At 39.8% G+C, this 24,104-nt stretch overlaps 1 protein-coding gene across 4 annotated transcripts in view; it reads right to left on the bottom strand.

Annotated features, from left to right (window-relative positions):
* Positions 1 to 24,104, bottom strand: part of shroom1 (shroom family member 1) — a 38,350-nt gene that overhangs the window by 6,708 nt on the left and 7,538 nt on the right. The window contains exons 1-8 of one of the 4 annotated variants that reach the window (XM_015034419.1): positions 11,131 to 11,832; positions 6,211 to 9,044; positions 5,934 to 6,120; positions 5,746 to 5,801; positions 4,537 to 5,079; positions 3,849 to 4,421; positions 3,272 to 3,380; positions 1,829 to 2,101 (exon numbers count right to left, since the gene is read on the bottom strand). In XM_015034419.1, coding sequence (XP_014889905.1) covers positions 1,829 to 2,101; positions 3,272 to 3,380; positions 3,849 to 4,421; positions 4,537 to 5,079; positions 5,746 to 5,801; positions 5,934 to 6,120; positions 6,211 to 8,834 — 4,365 coding nt within the window. In that variant the 5' untranslated portion in view covers positions 8,835 to 9,044; positions 11,131 to 11,832. Of the gene's footprint in view, positions 1 to 1,828; positions 2,102 to 3,271; positions 3,381 to 3,848; positions 4,422 to 4,536; positions 5,080 to 5,745; positions 5,802 to 5,933; positions 6,121 to 6,210; positions 9,045 to 11,130; positions 11,833 to 24,104 lie in introns of those variants that run through there. The other 3 variants (XM_015034418.1, XM_015034420.1, XM_015034421.1) reach the window with 3 other exon arrangements.

The raw sequence follows: 24,104 nt of genomic DNA, 5'->3' as shown, positions 1-24,104 counted from the left end.
ATCCTATAAGTTCATAAACCAAAGCCTTGCAGCTGTAATTGCAGCACAGAATAATAACCCAGAGCTTGAAATCAATTGCATGCAACACTTTGTGACTCTTATGTATTTAAGAAAATTAAAACTTGGTTGTTTTTCTTTAATTTAAAACTAAAAAAATACAATAAGCTGAAGTTTTAGTTATAACAGTACAAAAACCCCATATAAAAAATGTTACTGTGGAGGCGGTTTTCTCATTGGAACTAGATGATGTGGAAGTTGCAGCATCACATGTCAGAAGCTGCAGTGTGTCTGTATGTCAACAGAGGGCAGGGTAGATACAAATGGCATCGAAACTGGACCAGAGTTTCGGTGAGTCAGTGTAAATAGCACTGTTGCTGATAACAGCAAGAGAGCAAATGAGGCTCTAACAAGCCCTGTGTGTGCAGCACGCTCTGCAGTCATGTCCAGCTTATAGACACATGAGCAATGAGTGCTTTTAAAATAAATCTAGAAATCAAATGCATCCATGCAAACATGAGCTGAAGCTGAAATAAACGGGCGGGGAGGAGGGGTGTCATGACATCACAAGGGATAATAAGGGACAGGAAGTTTCATGTTTCTCAACAAGGCTGACAGTTTAATTAAAAAAAAAAAAGCAATATGTCTTTGTTTTTCGTTTTAAAAATCAGCCTAAAGGTTTAGAAAAAGTATGCATATAATATTTGTTAATCGATTCTCCAAAGTCTATTAAAGTGTTTGTCCTGGAAACAGATAAGATAGAAAACTTGGTCATTAAATACAGATAAACTCAGGAGCATTTTATACATTCCACACAGTTAGAAGCCTTGACTTCATCAGAGCTGCCCTTCAACTTCTCCCTGCTGCTGTGTTTGATTTGGCAAAAGTAAACCCAACCAGCGTAAAGCTGACGGCATCAGAGCCGCTTGTGCTTGTTGTTTATCCAGGAGCTCTGAATGAGCTGCAGCAAATCCAGAAATCTGCATGGTTACATAAAATAATGTGTCCTTAGAACCACCTGCTGACTGTCTGCTTTTACTCACACGCATTAGTGTGTATGTGTAAACAGCATTAGGAGCGACAGGCAGAAGCGTAAAAGAAAACATAATATGCGGCGCTGATGGTAGGCTTTGGAGGACATTAGCTGATTATTATCAAACCTTCCGCTCATTGATAATCTTTTAACTTTATTGTATATTATATTTTATGCAGACAGCAAAGACGAAACTAGTTAGAGATTCGTAAAAATAAAACAAAAAAGATAATGTAGTATTAATGCCATGTTAAGAAACATAGCGTGCAAGAATATGTTTTAAACTCTTGTAATTGTCAAAGTGCTACAAGAATTTTTTTTTTAATTTACAAGAGAATTAAAAGTACAAGAATAAAGTTGTAATATTGTCAGAATAGTCATAATATTAAAATTTTATTCTTGTAAAAATATGACTTTATTCCAGAAATATTATGACTTTATTCTCGCCACCTTTTTCATACATTATTTCAACATTATTCTGGCAATACTATGACTTTATTCTCACAATTTTCTTTTTTTTTCTTTTTAAATCTACTTTGAATAATTAATTGAGCATACTGTACTGTTTAATAACTAGGATCAATTGGAATGTATGTGTGATTGAATTGATATTATTACTTTTTTGCAAAGCACCTTGAGATGACATTTGTTGTTAATTAGCACCATAAATTAACTCAGTTGAGCTGAACTGAATTAATGTAGCCCTATTAGTCCATCGTATAACAACAAAGCAGTGCAAAAATGAAAATCTAAAAACAGCAAAACTCCAACAGCAACAAGAACAAACGGGCTTCCTACCTTCTCCTCAGCGTCGGTGTGTTGGTCCACGACACTCAGGGCGTTTTGCACCCTGGCCAGCCGGGCAGAAAGGCACAGCAGCAGGTTGACCACCCTCTCCAGGTCCCCGATGAACAGGTTGTACCTCTCCAGCTCCACTGGCAGACAGCGCTCGCCCACCAGCAGCTTCATCGCCTCCCCGAGGGCCGCGTTCTCCTCCACCTCTGTCTGCAGGGCTACGCGCGACTCCTCCAGAGAACGCAGATGCTCGTTGATATAAGAAACTAACAAAAGCTGCGAACACAACGGAAAAATATGCTTTGAGAAACAATTCACAACCTCTGAATCTTTTCACTGTTGCCATGGCTACAAGCAAAAAGTTTAATATATTTACTAGAGATAATATGCAGTAGACCAACAAAAATTAGTGCATAAATGTGGAACAGAAGGAAAAAGATACATGACTTTACTTTCAAAATTGCAATTAAAGTCTGAAAAGTGTGGCAAACATTTGTAGTCAACCTTGTTTACTCTGCTGCCCTTAAATACAATTCACATATTATTCTTTACAATACCACAAAAATCTGACAAAAGCACCAATAAGAAAATCATTGTTGACAGAAAGTCAGAAGCTTCATCAGCAGTTTGGCTCACACAGCAAAGACCTGGATGACCTCTTACTAAATCAAACCAAAACTGAACTATTTTGTCTACAAACATACTTTGACTGGGCCATTCCGACAAGACTTGAACATCAATTCACAGATGCTTTCGATATCATCTCGTCTAGTCTGGCTGAGCTTGAGGTGTTTTGCAAAAACAAAATGGCACAAATTTAATGTCCAAACCAGGTAGAGAGAAATACTAACAGACTTGCATCTGTATTTGCAAAAGTTTAAATTTGTGCGTAATTTTTCTTCCGTCCAGAGTGGTCTTTCAAATAAAACAACAATCAAATGGACTGGAGTTTGTGTTTCTCAGAGCATAAAATGTGGAAAAGTTCAACATGCATGAATAATATTCCAAGGCACAGAAAATGATTAAGGATGAAGATATGAAGTTACAGGAGAGAGTCTGCAGGGCAGCCAGGAAGAAAAACGAGAGTTAGCTGCAAAGCCAGATATTACACAAGCTAGAGACTCTGATAAGAGGCAGACAGAACATAATGTGATAAGGGACATGGCTATCTGTAGTGAAATGGATCCGCTTAAGGCCAAATAGCAACCAGGTAGTATCAATTTAAAATCACCAGACTTGGTTAAAAAGTAGAAACCCAAAGGAAGCTGCAGTTGTGCAACATTCATCCTGTTTACACCAAATTCAGGAAACACTGAAGTAGTCTAAAACATTAGGACATATTTAAACTTATCTTACTAAAAACCCAGGAAAAACATTTATGCATGTCAATACTTCATTCTTCATAATGAGCTCATTATTTGAGCTGCTTGTTAATCTAATAATTACCTTCATCTCAGTGATATCAGCTTGGCTTTGCTCATCCATACACTGAGATTTCTCGCTGTCTGAATCAGGCGGACATGGAGATGGTTCAGCTCCTTTACCCGCTTCGTTGCTAAAGACAGAAATACATTTATGTCAATACAACTTCATTCATCCAAACGTTCTCTGCTGTTTTTGCAGTTCAGGCATGATTTGGCAAAAATGTCATATTTGCTGTGTCAATGTTGCGGAACGCTGAGGAAAGCCAAGAGGCATTACAAAAAGCAGAAACAGAAGAACACCGTCTCCATGCATCTGCTTACCCAGACACACACCCCAGTCTAAGCAAATAACCAGGTGTCTCTGCACATGTGGCGTAACAAAATGTAATGCAACACTGGCAAAGCTCAGCTGTGGAGCCAGTGTAAAGTTTCATGGAAACATTCATCAAGCAGTCATGATTAACTTATCTGCTCTGTCCAAATATGTGAATAAAGTCATTTTTGATACTAGATTCAGTTTTTGTCACTTGGAGGGATGACAGGTCAAAATGTGTGTGAAACAAATCCAAGTTTGAACCAGGCTATACCCCTAAATTCACCTTTCACCAGCTCCTTTCTGCTCCTGCTTCTTCTTGTAGTGCTCCTCCATCAGCAGGGTGTCCTCCGACAGAAGCTGCTCCATCAGCATCAGGCCAGTCTTACGACTGGCCAGCGGACAGAGCACCCTGGCCAGTGACTGGTCAGCTTTAACCACCGCCTTTACAAGCTCCTCCCACTTAGGTTTCCTGGCAGACGTTTCTGAGCTGTCTGTCTCTCCCTCTGGCATTTCCCTCATCTCCGTCTCCTCCTTTTGTCCCACCTTCTCAGCTTCCAGATCCGGTTCTTTTGGCTCGTCTGCCTGGTGACTGACTTCTGCTTTGGAGGCAGACGTAGAGGGAGACACAGAGGAGTCGCTTGTCTGCTTCGTGGCGATGGAGCCGCCACGCTCGTCGGAAACATTGTTTGTCTGAAAGGAGTTCTGGAGATCCGCTTTGAGCTCTTCTTCTGGTGGGAGAATCCACAGCGACGGATCGGTGGTGACGCCGCAGCTCAGAGTCACTTCGTGGTTTGTCTCGCCACTTGATTTGTCCACAGTTTGCTCCCTCTCTAATCTTGGGGAAGTCCCACTTCTACTAGAAATAAAATAATCATAATTAAGAACTGAAGAGGCAGAACCAGGTACATAATAAAATAACTTAGGAACCTCAGTTGGCATCCAGAAAACAGAATGACAAAGTCTCCTCTTACCTGGAGACAGGTGTGCTTTCACAAGGACGCTTTGTCTGGGAGGGTGTGGAACAGGAGGATTTGATCTCCCATTCGCTGATCTTTTGACCTTTGGGGGAAGATGGGTTGGAAAATGTCTCGCTGGGTTCTCCACCGGAGACTGGAGAGACGGATCCACCAGAGCCTGTTTCTCCTGTTGCATCCTCCCTCTGCTCAGAGCTTTGCTTCTGGGGAGGAAGTTTCTGGGTTTGGTGTTGGTTCTGTCCCTGAGAGTTATTCTGACCAACAAACTCTGCTTCTTTTCTTGTTTCCTGCCGTCGAGCGTCTCTGTCTTCAGCAAAGTGTGAAATACTCCTGTCATTTCTGCTCCCTCCTGCAGGCTCAGCTGAATTCCTCCGCAGCTGATCCAGGTGCTCTGAGCTTTTGCTCAGGGTCGATACTTTAGTTATTTTGGATGCTCCAAGCTCCTCCATGGACTTTCCCCTCTGCCCCACCTTCCGAGAGCGCTGCTGGCCTTCAGGGACTCGCTTCTCCGATGGCTGTTCTGCTTCATTCTTCTGGCAGCTGAAATTGACGATAAAATTCAGAATAAAACAGAAGGAAAAAGCTCAAACCAAGCTCTGGAAAAGTGGAGATTTAAATATGAATGACTAAAAGAAATAAAGTGTCTTGCCAATCTATTTGTAATTTTTTCAAATTTTGCTCCATAACAATTACAAACTTCAATGTATTTCGGTGGGATCTTAAAAACCAACACTAATCAGTGGAAAATTGTGAACCGGAAGAAAAATGATACATGGTTTGCGGTCAGTCAGACTGGACAGACAGTGTCTGAAAAGCAACTGTTATCAGAGTTTCTCAATAGGACTTACATCTGGGCTTTAACTGGGCCATTGCAGCACATGATTATCCTGTGATCTAAGTGGTTCCATTGTAGCCGGATTTTTATTGATGTTGTCATGCTGAAAGAATAACCACCGGCCCAGTCTCATATCTCTTGCATCCTCTAAATGGTTTTCTTCTGTACCCCGGCTCTTTTATTCCTGGTCTATGGCGCTTGTGTAAATCTTTTCAAAAGAATGTTGTTCACTGGAGTGGGTGGGTGTTAACGTTTTAGGTGCCACAATGAATTAAGATGAGATTTATGCTCGGTGAACACATCATTGACCTAATACTCTCCTGACCTAAAAACCAATTAAAATGTCCCTTTTTGTTGCCACTGGTACATACCTCTGGGTTTCCATGGTGCCGACTGGTTCTGGATTCTCTTCTTTGTCATGCGCCTGCTGTCCCAATGGAAAATACACATGAACATTTTACCAGATTTTTCTACTGTTTTATCTTTTTGAGAAGATGCATTTAGTTTAAAAGTAGGAACAAAATAAGGAAAGTAATGAGTAAATCTATTAGTGATGTACCTGAAATGTATGTGGTGTGGATGTGGATCTGTTCCTGAGGAAACTGTCCGGCTCCCGCTGGTCCAACAGACTGTCTGCAGATGCAGATTTTCCCTGAGGTGGACCGTGACTCTCCCTCGCTCTGGAAGAGTTTTGGTGGCCAGGATAGTGGCCTGAGCAGGACTGGGCAGAAAAGAACTGGGCATATCTGTTTTGGGAAATTAAAACACAATCTTCAATTTATCTGAGTGTCAAGGTAGAAACAGTCAGGCTCTCCTAATGTGTGATTCTTTAGTACCTGATGGAGCTACTGGGTGAATCAAGAATACGCCCAGCAGAGTGGGGTCTATGGTGTTTCTTCTTCGTGTGTTTCTCATGATTCCACGATTGTGGGCGAGGATTCCAGTCAAATGGTTTCTCACCGAGAGAATGTCTTTGTCTGGATGGAGTTGGTAAATGAGATGCTGGGTGCTGTGGCTCGGCCACTTTCTGGCCCGTCTTTCGCTCCATGTATTCCACGAGGGCCTGATGCTGAACATGCTTTAGGTTCGTCTTTGTCACGCTTGAGACAGACAGAGCTCGACCTCTTGACTCAAACATCTCCCTCCGTGCTGCGACCAGTCCCTGCTCCGCTTGCTGCGTCGCCTCCTCTCCTTCAAACTCAGCTGCAAACAATCCTTCACTTTCATTCCCAAACGAGCGGCAAACCGAGTGTTTGGGCGTGCTGCCGAGCTCGTTGAGCTTCTCTGGCTCGGAGAAGCACATCTTCTTCTGCTCGGGGGTCAGTCGTTTTCTGCCTCCGATACGCGCCACTTGAGGCTGAGCCACTTTTGCCATCCGCGCATTTTTCATTTCAAACGATTTTTCAATTTCCTTCTGAATGTCCCCAACCTCTGCTATGCTGCCTTTCTCTGTGTCCTCGGATGTCAAAGATGGGGTGAGTGTGTCTGTTGATATCTCAGAGTCCTGTGATGAGGAAAATGAGTGAATCACTGCAGGCCTGCACTCAGAGTTTTGCGTCAAACAATTTGGCCAAGGCAGCTGCAGGTCTCGCCTCTTAAATGACGTCTTACTCAAGACTTTGCACTGGGCGTCCTTAAGTTTCTCTTTGTAGTACTTTTTAAAAGAGTCATCCAGGGTGCCGCAAGCAGCAGACAGAACATTTCCTCTGTGGTTCCGGCTAGTGTCACCTTGTGCAGGTGTCTCATTATTATTTACTGCCACCTCTTCCTGGACGGATTTATTAAGGACACCATCCTTCCTTCCACTGAATCCAGGATCTGGATTGGGCTGCATTGCTGTTCGACTGGCTCCAGTGAGGTGATACAGCAGTGGTGTTGTCTCTTTGTTTATCCTCTCACTAGCAATGTCTTCCAAAGGCTGCCACTTCCCTCTGTTGGTATGATCTTCTCTTCTGTTGTGGCTCGGCGACTTGTTGCCCATCACCAAATTGACGTCATTTTTATGAGTGGCTGACTGCGGTGGGCTCTTTCCGTCAGGTCCGCAGTAGAATATTGGGTTGCTTGCTGTGTGGCGGCCAACCTCGCGACTTTCGTCCAAGACATTTAAAATGTGGGGTGGGGTGTAGTTCTCCTGGTCCACGCTCTTGGACATCTGGACCATTCCCTGATCCACAGAAGTGAAAACCTCCTCGTCTTCTGGAATCATGGACGTATGCGAACTCTCATGGAAAGGTGTGAAAAAGTTATCCATAGTGCTGTGGGATCGTGGTTTGTCTCGTTGATGGTGGGTTTCTAACGCAGTCGAGACCTCCCTTGCAGCTTCTGTACCACATATGGTTGCAGAATGTGTCCTCACACCAGGTTCGGATGGTTTGTACACCCCTGTGACAAAGTAGAACTGACCCTTGTGTTGAATGCTGCTGCTTAGGCAACTCTGGCTGCCGTTCCAGGGACTGTCGGCTCGCTGCAGTTCTGAAGAACCACGCACTTCCTGAGCTGAGTGTGCCCTTTTGTGCTCGCTTCGAAAAGGACCACCAGATTTAATCTTATGGTCTCCATTACAGCCAACCATGCTAGAAGTCTGTTTGGGTGTCAGATGTTCAGGCTGGTTTCTACCGTGAGGTGGTGATTGGCTGTGGAGCTCAGCAGCAGCATTGCTGTCCACAATGGAAGGGTTTTCTGGGTTCACCCTGGTCTGGTTGTGAAGTTGGAGGTGCAGCCTGTAGCTTGGTGGATGCTGGATCTGCTGCATCTCATGAGAGCCTCTCCAAACAGAGTACAATGGCTCAGAACTCAGGTTTGAGCTGCTCTTATCTAGGATTGCCGTCTCTGACCTTGGGGAATTTAGATTCTGAGAATGTGGTCGGCCATGGAGTCGAATCTGTTGTTGAGGTTGTTGGGGCAGGGGTTTAAATTCAGTACCATGGAGGTGAGCCCTGCTGTTCTCCAAGTTTTTAGTGGCTATAAAACTATCAAGGCGTACTGGTACCGGTGGGGCCTGACCACTTTGGGACGGAGTCCTCGACTGCACCTCTTTTTTAGGGTGTGCGTTGTTGTGCAAACTCTCGCTGCCATTGAGGCTATGGTAGTTCAAATCAGAGTTTTTGTGATACTGCTGTGAGATGGCTTCGACAGAGCGGTAGAGCTGATCCATGGTCTTCGAGTCAGACTGCAGAATCTGGGTTGGATGGTAGATAGACTTTACATATTTAAGGTCAGCATAGTGGCTGAAGGAGCTGGACTGCAGGTCATCAGGGAGGAAGGGAGATGGGTAGTCTGGGGCAGTGGACCCACCAGAGAAGGAGCTGTATGCAGAATCTCCTTTGCCGTGCTGGTGGTGGCTTAGATGGTCAGCAATACTGCTGTTGGACTTGGCTGGCGAAAGCCGGCTTACAGACAGGCTAAGAGGATGCAGGTCCACGTTGCTCATTCTCTCAAAGTGCAAGCTGTAAGAATCCATGAAGGGTTGGGGTAAAAGGCAGGAAGGGAAAGGCAGGGCGTGTAAGTCATACGTATAAGAATGTACAGTGATGCATCTGTCCGTCTTGTGGATGGAGGGGGGAACTTGGGGAGCTACCACTAACGTGACTGCACCCAGTTGTCTTATTAATTTCAAATTAGGTCATGTTCCTCACTCTGTTAAGTTAAAGCCTCTTGAAAAAGTCAGCTTCTGGTGGAGAGAACATAAACACAAAACATGCTGTTAGTCTAATATCTTCACTCAGAAAGCAGTTCAGGCATACATATGGTTTAAAAACCACAGATCAAGGGTGGGATAGTTTGGCAAAATATGGGTTCTCAAACTGCAAGAGGAAAATTGACTAATATAAATGTTTGCGTTGAATCAGATTACAACACATGAGCTAGTTATGGTTGTCACACTTTACTGTTGTTTCTGTTCTTTGTTAAACCACTGGTCTACATTAAAATGTTTTCAATTACATTAAAAGAGATTTTTGAGAGTTTTTCCAAACATATGCATTTTATATTTGAGTCTCCAATGTAGATCTGAGGATCAGAAAGGTTTAACCACCTGCTAAAGGAGGCATGTGCTATTTAGCATCATTAAAGCCTCTCATTCTCATTAAGGGCTCTGAGGCTGGTTGAGCACACTGCAGAATAAACATGAAAAAATGTCAGGAATCCCACATGAAATATCTGGGGATTAGTCAGATGACAGATATAATACAGCAAAGTGGCATGAAAAACACTTCTGAAATTACTCATTTTTTAAGAAATACTACATTGTTGCTTTTTAAAACTTCTATGTCTATATTTATCTATATTTGCGACAATAATTACAAATACAATGTTAATATATCTGAGCACATGATGCTTATTAGTGAACCCTCACACAAACAGCTTTTCTCTGATTTACATGGAGCCCTAACACAATTTCAATAAAAAACTTCATATCAAAACTTTACAAAGTTTTTTTCTTAAGGAGTCAATTTAAAAAGTATAGGTACAAACAATATTTTGTGGTTCATATTTCAACAGACCGCAAAAACAAAAGAGAATGTGGAATTAGTCATAGTTACTCAAAGTGTAAAACCATGCAACAGTTGGGATTCAACTGATGCAATATTTTTACTGATGTAAAGTATTGCATCAGTGGTACAAAATTCATTTTTTAATTTTACAAACTAAAACCCAAAGTTGTCTAATTTAATCATTTAATCTGGAAAAAAAAGCAACAAAAGGCAACACTACTTTTTTGTGTATAAAATCTATGCTAAGTTTATATTTTTACAAATAAAAACACAATTTAGTTAAAACGCTGCCAGTACTTAAGCAATATTGCACCACATGGAAATCTTCTGTCATTACCAGATATCCAAAGAACTCATTGTTGGTACTGAGATGAGCTCCAGCAAGCTAATGATGGGTTTAAGACTCTAATAACAGGACTCTCTCATGACCCAAATGCCTTCCCATGACTTGCTGTTTAAACGTTTGAAGCTTGATGCTTATCAAGCATGTACAAAAGTAAATGTTGCTGGTAAAACAAAGAGACACCAACTAGTTATCAAACAGTGACTTAGCAGAATCAATATTATTATTATATTAGTGATAGGAACAAGACATCTTGTTCACATCCTGAATAAGTTGAATTAGTTTGTTTTCTGGTTTATGATAAATAAATGTTTTCCCTGTTATGCTTTAACTGAACTGCTGACTGAAAACTCTTGCTATGCATATCAACATCAGTATTTCCTTCAAGATCTGCCAACTCTGTGGAGGCTGCAAACCTGCACTAAACATGATGCAAGGTGGTCAATTTGCTTACACACAAAACTCACATAATGAGAGACTTCCAAGAAAAGTGTTAAAGGGAACTGGAAGAATTTATGAAGAGGCTTCTGATCTGCGGTGTCTCTGAGTGTTTCCAGCCTCTCTCTCTCCTCTCTGAGAACAGAGAGAGGCGACCAAACAGAGGAGCGCTCAAGTGGAAGTGATGGAGGGGACAGGCACTGAAAAAAATGTACAGAGGGGAGCAAAGTGGGGGAGGGAGGGTGAGGCAAAGGGTGACCGGCCCAGACAAATACTCTCACACGCAAACCACAACAAGAGACAGGAGAAGTGAACAATGACAGCCAGAGAGCAGAGATAAGTCGGGAGACCGGACAGACAGACGCAAACTGCTAAACATACTGGGAGCTGCTTCGATTTCAACAGTTTGCAAAATGAACTTCATAAAAAGTTTGTGTACAACAGGCTGCAGTTAAAGATGGAAACAAGAAACAAAAACTCACCAAAACTTTAAGGTTAAGTCACTGACTTCCCTCATTACCGTCTGAAAAGGAAAGATTTCTTTTGTTGGTTCCTGCATGCAGATGAACCAAATTATTTCCGCCTTCTTCCAAAGTACGACCGGAGCAAGTTACCAGGAGAGGCAAGTGTGAGAGGGAAGACTTCTAAGTGGGTCCCTTCTCCCCCCACAGAGACCTGAGGCTGCCTAGTGGGAGCCACTGATTGGCCAGCCGATGACGTCCAGCTCTCAGACGCACAATGAGCGCAGCAGAGGGAATATTTCACTGCTGCCGATAGCTGCTAGTGCTGCCGGCTGCCCGAACAACAGAGAGAGAGAGAAAGGGGTGAAAAAAAAGAGAGGCCTCGCATTCCTGGCTGGCTTCAAAGACGGAGCAGAGCCGGGGCACCATTCATTCCCAAGGCCCTGAGCCTGGCGCATGGAGACTAGCCAAGGCAGGAGGGAAGACTGAGGAAGGGAGGAGGGGGATAACGGCGAGTGGGTGTATGGGTGACCTTCCAGTCTCCACCCCACATAGGGAAAAAAGTCATAAAACTAGCTGTTCCTCAAAATGATCCTCATTTATTCTGTTCCTCAAGGTTTTCCTGTACAATTCATGTTAGTGTCTCGAAAGTTTCTAAAAACTGCTGAACTTTTACATATCCTAATAATCTAAACTAAATATTTGTAAATGCAATGGGTTAACAGGAATGAGAGGGGGGAGATTTCAGCAACATTTAATGGAAAACAATATTGAGTTACATAAATACAGTAAATATTTGAAAGATCTAAATCTGTCTTTTAAAAACCCTAATCAGATTCTAATAATTCATTCCAGTTTTGCACCTATTTAATTGTAAAGTTGTTCAAATCCTCCCCACCCCTCAAACAAAAGAGAAGAATTCAGTTATATGCACGTTTTACGTTAAGATTCTGTGCTTTTCCAGGCTTAACTTCTCAAATTGCAGTAGTTGAAAACAAACACATAAAAGCAGACATGCTTTAAATGCATGCATGAATGTGAATGAATTAATTGATCTTTTAGAGAACTATACAGCAAGGGTGCACAAATTGCAGTCTTATGGCAGACCATTTGTCTTTAAAAAGCTTGAAGTGCCAATACCGATTACTTTGTATGAAAAGTCACAAAATAAGATGAGTCGGCAACAGTGGGATAACTATTGTTTATCATCCATGTGTAGAAAGACAAATTTAATTGACAGGCCAAATTTATTGGCTCGTCACCCTTATTGGACAGAAAATAAAAAACTCTGAAAATAGAAATATTTTCTATCTTCCAGTTTCTTTGGCAAAGTTTCAAATATTGCCTACTACAGTCAAGTGTTTTAGATCTGTTAAGGATATATTTATCTACTTTGGGTTTGACCAGTATTTTAGAACTTAAAATAAGGATGATCAACGCTAACTAATCAGCTAAACTCAAGAGCTGCCTTTTGTCATACTTCAAAATAAAAGTGTCGACATACAACATAGTGTCAAGCAAAAACCACTCACCTTAACATTCTCTAATTTCAATTTAGTTCATTTAATAAAGTAAGACTGACATAAAATATACAGCTCTTCCCAAGACAAATTTCAATTTGACAAGAAATATTGTGCTCATTACATCCCTAATGTATAATATTTAAAGGCACTTGTTGCACTTAAAAAGAACCTTTAAATTAATAATACAATGATGCCAATATTCCTGGCCTCCTTCTGACTCGAGACACATTTGAAACAAACACTAGTTAGTCTTTTAAATGTCATGAATTACTTACACTCAGAGCTAAACCATCCCATAAACCACTGCCTTCAAACAGGACACTGTTCAGTCTGTAATGTGCTTCAAACCCACTCTCGATAACAATATGAGCTTTCTGAACTCCTGTGTCCGTTTAGTGTTCAACAAAGACCCTTGTTGCCTTCCCTATTGCTTGCTGTTGAAGCTGGTACTCAGCTATGCAGAGGTTTTGTTACTGTTAGGACAGTGTCAACAACCAGCTGCATTCACGTCCTGCTTGTGGCTCTGGCCCGCTCCAGCATAATGCTTATTTATGAAAGCTGAATGTGTTTGGAAGAGACGAGAAGAGCAGAAACTACATCACCGAGATAAGTGATGCATCATGGTGCCTGGAGGAGAGAGAAACTTAAAGATTAAAGATAACACATTCAGCTCATGATGCAAGACTGAATGAGACACGGTTCGTGAAAATGAGATGAGATTTTAACAATATTTATAAAAACAAAACCTATCAGACATACCCAAACAATTTCAATAAAATAACTGAATCTTTTTTTTATATTTATGCTTTAAGGAATAGGAATGAACTGGAAATGAATTAAGGAGAATTGTTAAATAGTAATCTACGACTTTCTGTTTCCCAAGGCAATAAATATGATGCATCATAGGTCAGCTATAATGTTACATTTAAACCACAGATATGAGATGCAAACTTTTAGCAGTATTAATTCATGCTCTATGGTATTCTTCTCTCTCAGTGTAAACCACACTTCTTTACCACCAAATGGTTTTTTAAAAGGTACAAAAAATACTGTCACAAAAAAATAAAAGTAGGAGGGAATCTTTAAACTGTATGTAGTTGAATAAATTAATACTAGCAGCAACTAGATGGGGTTTTGTGAAACAGAGTTCCTCTGTATGAAATATTTACATTTTAAAATCTCCAGCTATGTTTTAATGTCATTAGCGCTACATAATGCAAAGAAATGTTTCCAGTTAGAAGAGTAATTTACCTAAATGAATCCATGAAAAAAGATAAAAAGACAAAGTTGGCGTAAGGAAGGAGGAACAACATAATAGACAGAATGACATTTTTATTTTAAGCATTAACATTATCCTCACCCCATCAGATTTCTGAATGACAGGCGACAGGAATAAAGAAAAAGTCATATTTGCTGTTGGAAACTTTTACCTCTTTTTCACTGATACATTTCATCAGTTGGGTGGATTGGAGTTCCTTTCAGATCTACTGAAAGGAGATCCTTAATTGCAAAACATGAAGGAAAATAGGAGCCAGGCGTAGCAGAGGAAACAAAGTAAAGAAACAAGAGTAAATCTAAACTCACACTCCTCATCATGTCATCATGACTCATGAGTTTCTGGAGATGACAATCATAGCAGGAAGAGCAACAAAGAAGAAATTCAAAGAACTTTATATGACTGCTGGCAGATAAGAGGCTGATCTCACACAAACTTTTACCTACTAAAAAACTGTTAGAACAGCCAGTTTAAATTTCAAAATGTCCAACTATGACATTACTTCTGACATCAAGTTTCCAATAAGCCCTTAAAGACGTAATTCCTTTTCCTAATCCAACAGAAACAGAGGAAGCCGGTTAAGCAAAGCAGGAAGTTGCTCCGGCAGTGTGGAAAGGGAAAGGCACCAACACCTGCAGCAATTTTCCCTCCAAAGTCATTGTCAACACAGAAAAAAATTATTTAATTATGTCTGCATCATGTATGCTTCAGAGAGAAACCATGGCTGCCAGTTGCTGGGCAGTGCTCACATCAGTGTCTAAAATCTCTAGCTGACCAAGACAAGCTGTCACAGTCTAATAAGCTCTGCATTCCTGGCCTGATCTGGCCCAAATAGCAACAGAGACCTTTGCTCTACTTTATTTAGTCGCTGCAGGTTGCTGGACAAAGCGATATTTACAAAACTTCACAGAATGCATGAACTTTTAACTGTGACAATATGTTTTTTTTCTGTCTTTGCAGCTATGCAAAGTGCCATCAGCATGGTTACATAACAACATAATCACGATACAACAGGGTAATCAAAAGTGTATAAATAGCATTTTTCTGTATCATCTTTGGTCAACCATTAACCAGGAACTACATTATCCCTTGCTGAGAAATGAGCACAAAACTCGGTGAATGATAAACTTATTACATTCATCCGGCCTCTGCGAACACAATTACTTTTGTATTAAGGACCCCCAGGGGTTTGCAACCTGATCCGACCACAGCGAGTTTAACTGGATACTGCAGAAATTCCTCAGTACTGAAATAGCTCCCAGCTGCAGGACGCCGGGTTTTATTTGTGTGTAGAAGGGCATTAGATGTAAACGTGCACGCCTTTTGGAGTTAAAAAAAATAAATCTAATACTAATTAAAAGGTGACATTTATTACATTTGGCTCATGTTTCAAAATCATGACAACAAATTACATCATAATGTACAGAATTAAATGAATAAGCACAACAAATTAGAAATGTCATTTAATGGCCAGAAACCAGAATTAGCCTCAGTTAGCAGTCAACTGAAAAAACTGAGGGGTTTCCCAACAAGTCCAACACATCAAAGCTAAGAAGTTCTCTTTTTTTCCACCATTTAAATGCCAAATAGCATGTCCTTGAGGCTCTTTTTTCAATTTAAAATACATAAGACACTGATTTGGAAATCATGAAAAGCCTGGTTGGTGCATGTATATGGAAAATATATTGGACAAACAAGAGTGAGAGCAAAGAGAAGCCTGCCCCAGAGGGAAGCCCAGGAGACAGCAGGCATAATAACAACTGACCCACTTCCTGTTTAAAAACGGGCAAGTCTCCATCATTGAGAAAAAAGTTTAGAAACCCTGTGATTCAGAGTTTCAAGTGCTTTCTTTAGTTAGCCTTGACCAATCAGCTGGATACACATTTTGTCTGAGGAATAAACAGGGAGGTTGATATGCTAACTTTATCCTTCTACATTTGGGGTGAAGTTTCATTTATTTTCATTTTTTTGAGTCTAATCATTTTTAGACATATAAATTCTTTTTGAGTGAATAGTTGTATCAAAAATACATCTAAATTACATTAAAAACATTATTTCATTCAGACATCTGATGTTAAAACTATAATCTTTACCATTAAAACTTAAGAAATAAAAGGTGATGAGGTTAGAACATACTAAATATATGAAAGCCATTTTTTACACTTTAAACTTGTCTGGTTAATGAATTAATTTTCCTGTTTAAAGTTTGAAAGCTAATCAACTGAGACGTCTACTGAGGATTCTGCCTGTCAGAGAGCTGCAGCTCAGGCTCCAGCAGCCATCTCTGTCCTGCTGCACAATGAACTGCCCTCAGACCAGCTGACCACAGACACAAAGAAACTCACCACAGAGGCCCCTGTGCTCCCTCTACGACAGAAGTGACTCTGTGACTCTGCAGGATCCATGCAAAGCTTTTCAGAAAAGTTCCAACTGATTTAAAACATGATTCAAACACAAATTAATCCAACTGGAAATGTAAGTAATAAACAGATAATAACACTTTTAATGCAAGTTTTTGTCAAGATTTGGTGGTTTGAGAGGTGATGAGGATTAACGCTGGTGATGATGATGAAGATGATTTAATAAAGAGAGCTCAAACAGTCCAATACAGGCGGCACGGCAGAGAGTATAGCACACAGCTAATTACTGGTAGCAACTGACACACTGAAGACTGAAAATGAGAGTTAAGCAGACCAGGACTTCTCAGATAAACTGGAGAGCCGACACACAACAACTGACATACGACGACAGTAGACGAGGACCCGACAAGAGACAAAGACAACAGGTGGGCTTAAATACACAGCGAGGGTAAACAGGTAACTAGACACACCTGGGAAGCAAACAGGACAGGAACAGGACTAAACACAGAAAACCTCAAAAATAACTACACAAAACACAGAACATAACAGTTTTAAAGCAACTTTGCACTTAAAGTGTCATTATTTACCAAATTACACTTCATGACAACAGTCATAAACATTCATGAAGACTCCACCATGTTCCTGATAGGTGTTATGTCATGTTTATGACAGTTTCATGTCAGCCTTATACACACCCCCTCATATAAAGTGTTTATGAATCAGGACATGAAACTAAATCCCTGATCTGATTCTAAAATTATTTTTACTGGAGGGTTAGCAGGTTTGTGCTAACCCTCCTCATACAGGCGTTCTAAGAAGGGAGGACATCAGTTACACTGGTAACTGTTTGGCCTCATCGAGTGTGTGAAGCTCAGCTACTCAACAAATGTGTAAGCGGAGTTTTCTCTGGCTGAACAGAGCATAGAGTAACGCAGCAATGGGCTCCCCAACCAGTTGCTGCACACTGCTGACAAGTTGGCTGAACGAAAACTACCACAGTTTTTCTGAGCTGACATGAAAAATTAAATCAGGAACATTTCCAACCATCAAAAACATGGAATCTGTCATATAACTGTAATACTGACTGTGGTGGCTAATAGCTTCTTTTAACAGTTTTACTCTAAAAGCACAGTGTCAAATTGGTTTATTACTCTACGCAATATGTGCCTGAATACTAATCCATTATTTTGTTGGGTATTTACTTTAGATTTCTGCATCTATGTATCAAAATTAAAATAACATACAACGGTTGTCATCAGTAATCTGTACTAGCTTATCCTTCCACAATCAAAGGGTGATGGACGTTCATCTCTTGTGGTTTTTGTTATTCCCAACTGTAACAATCTATATGTAATACTTTTCAGTTACAGTACAAATATCTATTCATTTTCTATTTAAAATTAAGAAAAAATATAAAAAAACATATAAAAAAAAAACATCTGTGATAGTAATTTGAGACCGAAGATAAAGATCAGAATAAAATTATATGTTTATTTATCTTATACCAAAAACACAAAAACGCCCATTTTCTGGCCTGAGTTATTGCCTGATTATCAGCAGCTTCGAAAAAAGTTACTAAAAATATGCAGACAATGTCTTAAATATTTAGGACATGCAGTAAATGGACTGAACTGGGAATCAAACTGGGACAATGGCATTGAGAACCAGGGGCTCTTTAAATGGTGCTCAGTTTCTACCACTGAACCACATGGTCCCCCAGTGGAAAACACCTCGTTTCCCAAAAAAGTATGTCCATTACAAAACTTTTATGTTTCATTTCCACAATTGTCCATGACAAAAACTGTGATAAGCTTGTTAGACAATTTCAAAATCTGACACAATAAGCACTATAAAGCCAAACAATGTGCTATCTATGCTGGCTAAGCAAACAGAGTAACAAAATCTATCAGCAGGCCAAACATAACACTTTATGGCAACATGGTGACTAGTGTGTTATCTCTGAAAGTTTGGGGGCTTGGCAGAAGCACATTAAAAAGAATGTGCTGGATAAGCAGGTGGAGCAGGTAAGGCAGGCAACGCAAACAGGTTTTCATAATCAGGACACAGGCCTCCATTTGACTGGTAAAAACCAAATATGCAAATATTATTCAAAGATTAACCCCCCCCCACTCGCATACTTGTGTTTGCTGTTTACCTAACACAGCCGAGCTTTGGGCTGTTAGCAGTTACACAATGGCCCCACTCAGTCGGACAACGTGTTCTCACATACAGTGCCCTACAATGGTTTTTCATAAACCCTGATGTAATTCATAATTTGTTACAATAAAGCCATAAACTCGTGTATTTTGTTGGGATTTTGTAGAAAAGTGTGCCCAGCATGTGTATCCAGCTCCTGTCTATTCTCTGATCTAAATCATTATCTTGTAGCTTTGACTGTATGCTTAAGTGTTTTGCATGTAAGCAAAAGATTGTTTTTTGTTTGTTTTTTCTAAATAAAGTAACTTCTTCTGAATGTTGGCCATGTCCCCTGTAACACGTGGATCTCTGCAGCTCCTCCAGAGTTACTTTCTGTCTCTTGTCTGCTTTTCTTAAAGCTCTGCCACTTTTGGTGGACAGCCATGTTTTTCTGGATTTGTTAAAGTGGTTCTTTCTATTTCAAGAGCTGCCTGACATGTTCATCTTACAACATGATGATTTACCACAGAAAATCTTAATAAAGCACAGAATAGGATACCGAGGTTTTAATAGTTTTGGAGTTTAGTTTAGTTTTATTTCATTGAAACATTTTCTTTGTAATTTTAAGTCGTGTTTGCTAGTTTTTATTACTTATTAGTTAAATATTGTTCAGATTTGAGTTTAGTTTTTATAAGTTATAGAAGTGGTTTTAGTTTTTTTTCATACTTTGAGTAATTTTTAGGTGTAGAATTCAAAAAGGTCAAAGCGTAGCATTGTGACTATGTATGCATCAATTGAGTAATGATACCATTTTCAAAAAATTTATTCAACTATTGTTGAACAATAACTGACTGTGGCGTTTTCTCTCAACTTTTGCCATTTTGCAGACCAACGCACGCGCAGCCAGGAGAATTATGGAGTGCTGTAATTTGCCGACTGACATAAACTCCTTGATGGGAGAAAAAAAAAAATTCACATCAGTTTGAAAGGCTAATTATATTCATAAATGTGCATGTTTTATTTGGTTTTATAAAGGCAAAATATAGTTTCAGTTAGTTATGGTTTTCCCCATTAATTACTGTTTTTATTTATTTCAGTTAACGAAAATATTTTCTCACTATCAGTTTTCATTAGTTGTAGTTAACTATAATAACCTTTGCAGTGTACACCACTGTTCTCATACAGACACCTGTGCAATGTTCTCACCACTCACCTGCTGTTAGTCTACATTGATAACTGATGAAAGAACAAAGAGTGGGACTCTTCCAAATGTAACAAAAATTTGCATGCAGCACAAACCCAGCTGTATGAAGTCACAGCATTAAATATCAGTGAATAATTCCCGCTGAGCTCTAATGCTACCTGAGAGTGCTGTTGGTCTAAACCACCTTTTCCCCAGACATATTTGAACATAGTTCAGTTTTGTTTTGTCATCAAATAGTTCTCCTCCCACAACCAGACTGGAAAAATAAGCCCATCTTGAAGTTGTTATATCACAAAGATTTAGAGTCAATACCTCTTATATAATGACATTACATATTTAATCCCAAAGCGAAAAGAATATGCAAGGGAAGAGGTGCCAACCTAACGACTTGCCACAGGCGATTTTTGCAGATGCCTAAGCACCAATTATGAGCGCATGACTTGCAACTGTAAGCCACTGCCCTTAATTAAAAACCCTTCAGGAAAACAATTTCACTGTTAGGTTTGAGTTAATCAGAACACCAACATGAAACCTTACTCTTTTTATATCCAGAGAAACAATCTTAAAATCTCAACATCAACACTCAATCCAATTCCCCTTGGACACTCTACATTATTGAAAGTAGGTGTTTTTCCCCTCTTGTAATTGTTGGATCCCCGGGGGGAGTTGTTTGGTTCTTTGCAGAACAAAACAAGATGTAGAAGTGGGGTCCAATCACATTCCTCGCACGGCTCAACCGGTCTAACATCGGGCAATTATGGTTAAAAAAAAAGGATTGTTGTTGACTCCAGATCCCAACATCTTTACTATAAACACAGCACACACTTATTGTCTGTAAATGCAGATATACTTGGCAAAACCAAAACCAAGTATTCTGCAGACAAAAGCCCAAATAGGAGAAATACCAAAAAATAAAAAGAACATAAGCTCTGAAAAATCACAGTTTATATGACATGGTGTGATATAAGTATCAGACATTTCTGTAATATGCCTTCTTACACCAGCCATGATACTTTAGGAAGCAGGAAGTGGAGAGCCCATATATATACAATGGGCTGCCCTTTAGGGTTGCACCTTCAGGACAACAAGGAAATGTTTGCTCAGTGTTGGATGGGAGATTTGAATTGCAAACCAATCCACCAGGCAGACACAGAGATAGTGTAAGAGCTAACAATGAGCACTCACATTTCCCACACCCCACTGACATGGCTGACCGAGAAGTCAGCAGCAGACTGGAGAACAGGCGTGTCTGATTGGATCAGAGATTGCTTAGCTTCTGAGATGTTCCCAGGAAGTTTGAACATTTCAAAATATGAGCTACAAATAAGCTAATGTCCCCTTTAGTTTTGTATTAATTCAGATCAACTTGTCAGGATTCCTATACATTTTTCAAATCAAGACTCGATACTTTTCAGACTCAAATTTCTGGAACCTTATGTTCTTTTTAAACCCATTTATGGAAGAAATACAAAAGATCCAAATGAATTTGTGGTGACAATTTCTAGTGCTCTAAGAATATGACTGAAGGATTGATAGATCATGAAAAAATAGAAATTGTTAGAAGTAAGAAATTACTTCCAGAGTAGATCTACAGCAAATAAACTGCTGTCCACCTATCATTCTTCCAAATCCAATCATCTGACTTTTCTGAGCCCATTTCCTCCTTATCTCCACCGCCTCCCACTCATTCCTCTGAGGAGGATCAGTTACCTCCAGTCAGATGCAGACAATGTATCGAGTGTTTTCTTAAAGTTTCTCCAGTGCGTAAAAAGATGTTGCAGCACATCTGCTTCTGCAGTTTCTAAAACATTGTGAAACGTCACAGCAATCAAAGTAAACACTGACAGCTGTCTAAGTAGAGTTTATCCTAGTCGCTATGTTGTACATGATTGCGGATTGCATTTTTTAAGAAACGCAGCAGCTGTTAAAGGAGTCACATATGGTCTTTTACTCGTTAAAGTGCAATATGAGATGAGAAAAATGCAGACCAATTAAAATAAAATGTGGCCTGATAAAATCTCTATGTATCTCATTTCACTATTTTTCTAAAGCCTGAGTGTTTAGGTTTGTGTGAAAAGATTTAGAAAATCCTCCCTTAAGTGGGTATATTTTACCTTAAGGTTAGCATCAGAATCTGAAATTAATTATAGAGTACAACCCAAGGATTACCTCATACTTAAGTGTTTTCCATTTTCAGTCATGTAAGGTATGTGCTAGCTTTCACCCTATGTGTCACATCTAAATTATGAATTATTTAGCTTCAGCAAAAACACTGCAGAGATTTTAGCTCTCAGCGGGTATGATAATGGACTTTAATACTCACATACTGACGATGAACTAAAAAAATAACCTTTATCCTATGGCCTACTTTCTTCAACCCCTTCAGTGAAGGGAATCATTAACATTCTTAGCACAAAGGCAGAAATGATTTTATTATTTAGGAAAACAAAAGTCACGGTAGTTCCAGATAGTGTTCTCTGATCTGGCTCAAAAGTTTATTCTTTATTCTGCACAAAGTTTAAAGTAAACATATCAAAGAAATATGTTGTTTTATTCAGAATACTTGCATTCTTTCATATTTTGCAGCATGGACTTTTTCCTATTCAACCCACCTCTATCTAGATCATCTTATAAAACAGACATTGGAGAGAAAGAACAAATGTGTGTCTAATGGGCCAATAATTGCTAAATCCACCCACACCTTTTGTTACAAATCTATTGGGTCTGATGAAATGACACCTAAATTACCTGGTGCTCAGTCTTAACAGTCTTGCTGTTGAAACTAATACAGCAACCTAATAGCACCGATAATCACATTCAGGAGTCAAGTGATTTCTAATCTTCATTGTGCAGCACCTCATCTGCCACCGTGGTTAATTTTGGGAGACCAGATCACAATGGAGTCATTTTACTGCTGCCAATGAATGTTTCCCACCTCTGTGGAGAGACGAAGGTGGAGGAGGAAGAGGAAGAGGAGGAGGAGGAGAAAAGGTAATGTTGGTGAAGAGGAGGTCTAATACAATTAATCAAAAGATTAAACATCACAAGAAAGCAAATCCTGGACTTTGCAACTTGGGAAGAACAAAACTTTTGCTTTCTTGTATATAAACTGACTTTTTGCTTTGTATTCTACTCAGTAGTATTCTTTATTTAGTTAATTTCTTTACAGTTACAAAAAAAAAAAATACTATAAGAATTTTCAAGGGCTGAAGCCAGAATTGTCACATGAACTTTGGTTGAAAAACAACAAAAATGCTTACTATATTTAGTGTGGCATTACAACATAACAAAATAAGCAACCAAAGCTCTAATTTAACTGAGTCACTGCTCAGGTTCTACTTGCACATTTAGACCTGCAGCTGGTACGTCCAGCCAAGTCAAACAGCTGTAAATGCTTTTTATTACCGACATAACTTAATGAGTCTGCTGCTGGTTCAGGTTTCAGTGATAACTCCTCACATGCGTCTTTTCATCTGTGAAACCTGAGAGGAACCTTTAACAGACCCTGCTGGCATGAAGCATCAGTGTGCAAACAATGCTGAACTCCATATACTGCTGGTCTTTTTCCATGAAGTGCATTCAATACAGGAAACAATGTGATTAAAAGAAAAGTTAGATGAAGGGAAAAAACCAGTTATGGTTTCAAAACGACTGGAGAGCTGGGTGTGAATAAAGGAGCATTACCCATCACTCTTATTAATGTAGCACTGTCTTAAAGCTATATGCATGCTAAGCAAGTCTGATAAGCAGCAGACTATTTGTGTTAACCTAAAAAAAAAATCGATATATTTTTTGTCTGTTTAATAAGAAATTGAAATTACTATAAAACTTTGTAGATATGTTACATTTTTACTTGAGTCTCTGCATTATAACTAAAATAATAAATACCTGCCATTAACAACAGTTTTCAGAACTGTTGTTCATATGTCATTTTAAAAAAAAATTCAAATTATGGCTTTGAAACCACAGGAATCTTATTTATACCTGTCTTGTTCTTCTCCTGGTTTTGAACAATTATGAAGAATAGTCATAATTGATACAATTTCCTGCTGATTCACCATCTTGAAAACAGGTGTGGCAAAAAAACAGACGAAAGAAAAGAAGACATTGCCTAGCTCAGTGGTTCCCAAACTTTTTCTTCTGCCCCCCCCCCCCAGTGGTTTCTAAACATTTTCTGCCCCCCCCCCCATAGGAATAACAGAGAGTTGGCCATTCTAAGGTAAAAACCCAGTGCATACAGTGTTCATGTTTTGTTTTGTTTTTTTTCATCCAGACGGCTTCCCGCGCCCCCCCTGCAATGACACGGCGCCCCCCCTAGGGGGCGCGCCCCACAGTTTGGGAACCTCTGGCCTAGCTAATAAACTGGCATGTAAAAAGTGCCAATATGAAAACTAATGTGTTGTGTTTGCTACCGTTAGGATTAAAAAAAACACTCTTCTGACTGCAGTGGAGCTTTTAAAAATGGTTTTTTGTATCTCAGCTTGCTGCAGCAGCAA

Source organism: Poecilia latipinna, unplaced genomic scaffold (genome assembly GCF_001443285.1).
Source record: "Poecilia latipinna isolate Pla-1442-1.1 unplaced genomic scaffold, P_latipinna-1.0 Scaffold298, whole genome shotgun sequence".
NCBI classification, from domain to species: domain Eukaryota; kingdom Metazoa; phylum Chordata; class Actinopteri; order Cyprinodontiformes; family Poeciliidae; genus Poecilia; species Poecilia latipinna.
The sequence above is the reverse complement of the archived record's forward strand: the minus strand, read 5'-3'. Positions and strand labels throughout refer to the sequence as shown.